General features: G+C 45.7%; 1 protein-coding gene across 1 annotated transcript; it reads right to left on the minus strand.

The window, feature by feature from the left end:
* Positions 1–3,015: 3,015 nt before the first annotated feature.
* LOC143182916 (uncharacterized) lies at positions 3,016–5,712 on the minus strand. The gene is made up of 2 exons (XM_076384239.1): positions 4,769–5,712; positions 3,016–3,361 (listed from the first exon to the last, which is right to left on the minus strand). Exons 1-2 carry the CDS (start codon positions 5,701–5,703, stop codon positions 3,016–3,018), a joined length of 1,281 nt encoding a protein of 426 aa, XP_076240354.1. The 5' UTR covers positions 5,704–5,712.
* Between the last annotated feature and the right edge of the window lie 1,473 nt (positions 5,713–7,185).

Here is a 7,185-nt window from a genome sequence, read left to right on the forward strand (position 1 = left end):
GACGAAGAGAGGACATGCGCATGCAGATCACGTCGGTTGTAGCCAAGTGATAGCATATCCGTGGGCGGCGCGTGCGTGTGGTCCTTCTATGTCCCCTTTAACTCCCATCCTTTCCTTCGTCTCTTCCACCATGCTCCGAGGAACGGCTCTCGGGCCAGGAACTGGCCCGCCGTCTCTTTCTCACCTTATACCTGCGCGCCCCGATCCTACCAGTTCACCTCGTCGTTTTTAAATGGGGAAATGACAGACTTAATACGCGATTTAATGCGTGTCTACCTGACACCCCACTTTCCGCGACGCACGCGCGGCACCCTCCCATACCCTTCTTGAGGAATTTTCCTTTCGATGGGGATCTTTCAGGTGCAGGCTTGGTGATTACTGTTTAGGTGATTTTTAGGGATGTTGATAGGGTTTTGCTAAGTGGGCTGGGATTGTTAAACAAGTTTTGGTGAATGAAGTTAATATTTTTCATAGAGGTTTTGGAGTGATGGACACTTGTCTTTGTCAATAGAATTAATAGAAGGTAGATGTAATTAACTGTTTGGTGTTGAGATAAGTCACATTTGGACATCGTACCACCAGTTACGGTAATTAGAAGTTTGATTAAACTTTGAATGTGCCCATTTGTTCATTTACATGTTTACACGTTGTCATTTGGAATGTATTGGCACTTGGTTAGTGTCAAAATAGGTAACTAGCAAGATTTTCCATCTGGTTTCTATTTATCACCTCAGAAATAGAAGACTCAGATAGCTAATCTCCTGTAACAGGGCTAGCCCTCCTACAGCAAACAGTCCAAATAACATTAATGAAAATTTAGTAAGGTGTACGTGGCCAAGGGTGGACATCGCAGATAAGGTAACGACCCGAATTTATGTAAAGACCTGTACCACTATCTTCGCTTCTTCTAGCTTAAACAGCCTGAAACTTATCGTTCGCTGACTAAAACCTGATACCTCTAATAACTTGAACCCTTTTTACCTCCATAAATCCACTCTCCTCAAACCTAATATTAAAAACCAGAATAATTCTAATCTACCAATGACCCGAATTCATAAAATTTTCTTTCCCTCAACTTTCACACCTTGGTACACTATTCCTAGGAACTTTACTTCAACGAGCTCCAACTATTCAACTAGCAAGAAAAATCATCTCATCCATAGGAAGATGATTCAGTTGTTTAAACCAGCTCTAAATTAACTCCAACGCACGTCACTCGTGTCCAAGGACCAAGCACAAACTGCCGAAAAATGATTTCATCGAGTAGTTTAGCCGACGCTGTCGCGATATTATGTAAATTTGCTTTACAAGTCGTGCAGATAACTTTTGTTTTTTCTGATCCGAATTCCTCGAGTATCCAGGTTCGGGACTTCTAGGCCCACAGCGGCCTTTTCGGCAGAGGTGGCGGTCGACCGGTCGTGCGAGATATTCTCCTTATCGACGCGGGCTGGCCCCGTGTTCGGGCCGCTCGTGGGCCCGAAATAGCGTCTTAGGGCCCACCTCGTGCCTTCCCAGCACCTACCTTCGAAAAAGAAACGTAACCCTAGACGTATCGTGGTGTCATGTCCCGCGCACCTGGCGGCCTCGTTCTTTGTAACACGATACACGCGTTTCTTCTTCTTGTTCCTCTTCTTCCACCTCTTCGTTGTCTTTGCTGCCGTTGCTTCTTCCTCTTCTTCCTTCCACGCCGTCGGAGTACTTTCCTCGCCGCTGTCATGCCCCTGCCCGAGCGCTATGCGTGAAGGGAATCGATTGAAACGACGAAAGAAAGAAGTCGAGTGTTAATTAACCCGACGAGGACGTCTCGGCTCCCAGACGTTCCTAGATCCCTCCAATTGATTCCTCTTTCTTCTATAATTAACCGCCCTGTCGGTCAATGATTCGTTACCTTGGGAAAAATATTGCAGGAGTAACTGGGAGGACGATTAGTGTTCCTCTGTGACGCGATGGATTGATGGATTTTTAATTAGACTTGTTGCTTGGTGTTGCTGAGTCGTGTTCTACAGGAGTCTTGTGAAGTTGGTATTAGCTTGTGATTGGAAGGTTGAGTGGAAATTGAGCTTGATGGGAATAGTTGTCTTCATGTTCTGAGATTTTATCTGATGAGATCTGAACTAGAGTAGATGTTAACGCTGACTGTGGTGAAGTAAGGTTGAGGAGCAGTAGGTCTTAAAGTGTGTAAATCTTCAAAAATGAAATATAGTTTTTCTGTAGTATGAGATGAGCAATATCTTCTTATAGTAGAAATTTAAGTCTTATTTCCTCTGTATTGCATTAGCCAAGAGCTCCCAAACGATAATAATGTATATACTATACAAAAACCAGAAACCCATTTCATGTAATAGTCTCTGAAAAAGAAATTCAGGTGTTCAAAACGGCGTGTAACGACAGCTTTAAAAAATAATACGATAAAAATTTATTTTACACGTACAAAACACAACGCGCACATAGGTACACAATGCAAATATGAAACGATTCCTCTTTACGAACTATCTCGGTTACCTATACATATAATACGTCATGCCTAGCATAATTACAGATCTAACGAGCTTGAATCCGCAAGTAACCTCATCGTACCATACGATAATAATTATACTCTAATATTCACTGCTATAGATACGTACGCAGGTAGATACAATTAAGAAACCAGTAACAAAACCCGCCGCAACGCCAGACTGATCCAACGATGTCAGCGAACTCTATCCGATACTCCTTGCCGCCATAACAAACCAATTTCGTATCTCAAAACCACGAGAACCAGTCAGACATAAATAATCGGGACGTCGACTGTCCTTCAATCCCGAAAAAAAGTGTAAAAAGTTCAAGTCTATCGAGTCAACACCATCGAGACTCCTCCAACGCTAGGTCATCAATGAACCAACAAAATATCCCAAACTTCACTGTCGACGTTAAAAGTGAGTCTATGGATGAACAGATAGCAGAGTTTCAGGCCTCCTTCGAGGAGAAAACCATTCCAGTAGAGCGCAGACTTGTTCAAGGTGGATCCACGGGAGACTAGGAGGTCTCTTGGAGCACGACGGTGCTCGAGCCAGGTACAGGGATCCCTGGCGGCGGCGGCGACGTCGATACGCCCAAATTATGAGTCAACGAGTGCCTCCTCAAGTCGCAATTCCTGCGGAAGACCTTGCCGCAGGAGGCACAGTGGTAAGGCTTGATGTCCGTGTGCGTCAGGAGATGGGTCTTCAGGTTGCTCCTCTGATTGAAACTCCTCGCGCAGACGGGACATTTGTGAGGGGACTCCTCCATGTGCAGGATCTTGTGCACCGCCAGGGTCCTGCTCTGGCAGAACCCCTTTCCGCATTCCGCGCATTTAAACGGCTTCTCCTTGCTGTGAATGTACCTGGAAACAGAGAAAACCCATTCCTTGATTGAGGCGTTACGACAATACTGGGTGATATTGAGAGAGTCGGAGGTGTTGGAATAAGAGGATTAGAGTCATGGAATTTGATGGCTGTGTGTGGATGCTGTGGAGTTGGTGATCCTGGGAGACCGGTGGTAACTGTTCTGAGAAAGTAGGGATTGGAGAATTTCTTTGTGAGAGTTGGATGGGAGAGTGGAGTATAAAGTAGAATTGGTCGTAAAGAAGATACTTGAATTTTTATTCTAAGCATGCTGAAATTACTGTGATTGGATGGTTTTCTAGGGAGAAGTTTACAGTTGAAGTAGAGGAAATGAGAAAAGTGTTAATCGAAGTAGAAGAAAATACCAAAACCAGTGCAATTAATAATACAAAACTTAATAAGAGATAGGATTCTAAAAATACTGAAATATAGGCACCCACTAAAAATAGAAAAAAAAAATAGAAAACAGTACTTAGATCTCCCTCCGCCAGAGAAAAACTAATAGTCTAATTGGGTAAATTTTACACACGACGTACACAGACTACTAAATCACATACTACACGATTCTAAACGTCCCTCTAAGCCCAATTAATAGGAATTGCGAACGCATCGATTGATGTCGTCATGATTGATAGGCAAGATACGAAAACCTCGACAAATTATCACGAATTGATCGATGCAATTAGTACACTGCCGTATTATTTTGTCATATTTAGACACAACGAAGATTGCAATCAATTTAAGCCTGCTGAGAAGAAAGCGCGTTACGAGGCGCCGTGATTGGTATAACTACACAGCTTTGAGGTGCACGCTTCATTGTGCCAATGAGCGTACATAATGGAGGCATCATCTTCCGCGTTTCTTCCACGAAGAGGCTCTTATGAAGCTAATTTTTAATCAATCTTAACGGATATACACTTGAATAGAAGCAAATTGTGAACGGTTTACCGGCGCTTCACGATTTCTCGTTTATCTAACGTTGTAACTCGCGATGGTTATTGATACAGTGAACTTTGGAACATGACAGAAATTTGATATGAATAGTTAAATAATTCTGAATATATTTTAGTACACAATGCAGATGATGTAACATACTTTAAATGAATAAAAAAGACTAATTGTTTCTTTAAATTAATCAAAGTATTTTTCTGACTTACTTCCCACCACCCAAATAAATTTAAATTACCTTCACGTGTAATTTTTAAAAATTAAAACACTATGCAAAGCAAGCAACCATTATAAAAAAAATTCACAAGAGCCTTCTCAAAATCCTCTTCAAAAATAATAAAAATCAAGGCATTTAAATCACCTATCCATAAATCCCCACCAAACTCATCCTGTTCAAACTACAAAACCAAGAAACCCCATACCAACTCATGAAAAAAAACAACAAAATCATCACTTACCTATGGTCTCTCAGATGATCCTGCCGTCGGAAGGCCTTTCCGCAGATGTCGCACGAGTAGGGCCTCTCGTCAGTATGGGTCCTCTCATGTATCAGCAGATTATAGCTCTTCGTGAACTGTCGGCTGCAGAACTTGCAGATAAACTGTTTCTTGGGCCTAGATGCCCTGCAAGTCCTGGGTATACTGGACTCTGCAGAGGTGGACGTGGCCTGTAGCGACGACGAGGAGGACAAAGACGAAGAAGACGACGAAGAACAGGCCGACGAAGACGCGGGTGACGTGAACGAGGAGGTCCCAATCTGAGGCAGTGACGTTGACTGTGGCACAGTCGAGGAACTCGAATTTCCGCGGTTCCCTTCAGATATCCGTCGCAGCAGGACCTCATGATTAGCGACGGTCGCCACGGATGTGTCGCGCAAGAGAACCTCCTGTTCCTCCAACAGAGCCAAGTTCTCCTCAGGGTCCTCTATAAAATCGAGTCGATCCTCTTCGGCCTCTGCTGGCTGCAGCAACCTCTCCGCCGAGAGCTGATCATTCTTAGACACTGTCGTCGACGTCAGGGCATTCTCCAGACTGTTTATCGGCGAGTACCTCTGGCTGGCAGCAGGCAGGCCCGAGGCAGCAGTCTGGCTAACACTAGGTGCGGCACTGCTGGCGTGAAGACGATGGAGGGTCAAGTAGGTCTCCAACGCCTGGAAGTTCAGGGCAGCCGCTGCAGCGTGTCCTGGGGGTAGCAACGCCACTCTCTGTAGAGCAGCAAGCAGAGCCCCTTGCAGGCCCAGGGCCACGCTCTGCAGCGTGAGGTTCGGCAGACCGGCTTCTGTGACACTGGCTATGTCCCGAAGCTCCGCGCTGCTCGAGGTGCTCGCGGAGGAGGATGCCGGGACCATTACGATTCCCCGCTCCTGGTCCTGCTCCTGCTGTTGCTGTTGCATCCTCCCCCGTCGCTGGAATCGTCCTGGGTCAGGCTCAGGGGCTGTCGACGTGCTGCTGGTACCATTGGCGGGGGGTGGTCTGGGTTAACCTCTGTCTCGGCGGAGCTGCGGTTTCTCTTGTCTCCAGGAAGTCGAGAACGGTCCCAGTTTCATTCACCAGGTGATCGGGAGGGCCAGAGTCCCAGCCAGGGGCCTCATGCTCGGTGATTACGCGGCTCGATCGCGAGCAATCGCCGAGGGGTGCTCGCGACAGGGTGGACGAACGAGGGAACGGCAAAGAGAAGAAACGCGTGCGATGCTGGCGGTACGGAGGCGCCCCGACGACTGCTCCTGCCTCTCGCTGCTGGGCACTGCTCGTGGAGACACCTGGTGGCAGGTATCCGAGGCGAGATGGGACCGTCCGCGAGGAACGGGCCTCGGTCTCTGGAGAGAGAGCCCCACAGCTGGCCCGCAATTGCTCGCCGTCCCGGCGTAAACGGCGTCGTTCGTAATCTCGCGTGCACGCGTGACTGCGTGCGTCGCTGCACGCGTCCGCTGTGTTCCCTGCCGGATGGGGACAACCCCTGCTCACCCCTCGAGTGTTATGATTTAATTCTTGCGCCGACGGGAATTATGAAATTGACGCGGATAACGCGCGGTGGACTCTGCCCTTTTGGGTGGCTTTCAGTTTAATGCTGATGGGCTAACGTGGGTTTGGGGGAACCGGAGGTGGGAGGAGGACCGATGAACGTCCTTTTAATGACATTTGCTGTAATCGAAGAGAGGAGCCTTCGACTCTTACATGAGTTTTTTCTCGTCCAAGTTATGGAAATATTAATGCATTGATTATTAGATTTGTTCTATGTTAAAATACTAATTTTGAAATTGTAGTCACTTGTTTAATGTGTAGATTAATGCAGAATAAAGTGGGAGTGAAAGAATATTCCTCCTACCGAATTTTAACCTAGAACGTCCCAAGATGTAATTTGGGAACTCACCTGAAGCTCTGGAGCTACTTAAATATCAAGTGAATCTGAAGTGATCTAGTAGACAATACGGTGACTTCAACGCCTGCACAAGCAACTTCTTCAAGACTTGATGATTGCACCACTTATATCTCACTTGTATCATCACAATTGAAATAAATTTTCCTAGACCACATCAGTTGACTAATTCCTTTATCTAATAATAAATCTAATGCAGTTATCCATCTCTCTGACTAATCTTCGTTCAAATGTGTACTATTACATAAATACATTTCACGATTCGGTGACTTCAATGCCTGCACAAGCGACGACTTTGTAAAACACAACTCACTTGCGATGTTATTCCACTTTTCAAGTTGAAATAGCTTCTCAGGCATGTCATTCAAGGCGTTTCATTCAATTACTCGATACCAACGTTCTAACACTAACTTGGTTTCCGTCTAGCAACCTATCAGCAAATCTCCTTGCTTCTGTGTTCACGACTATCATTAAAACGTCGCGAATTAAGAATTACGAG

The sequence above is a fragment of the Calliopsis andreniformis genome, chromosome 9 (genome assembly GCF_051401765.1).
Source record: "Calliopsis andreniformis isolate RMS-2024a chromosome 9, iyCalAndr_principal, whole genome shotgun sequence".
Taxonomy (NCBI): domain Eukaryota; kingdom Metazoa; phylum Arthropoda; class Insecta; order Hymenoptera; family Andrenidae; genus Calliopsis; species Calliopsis andreniformis.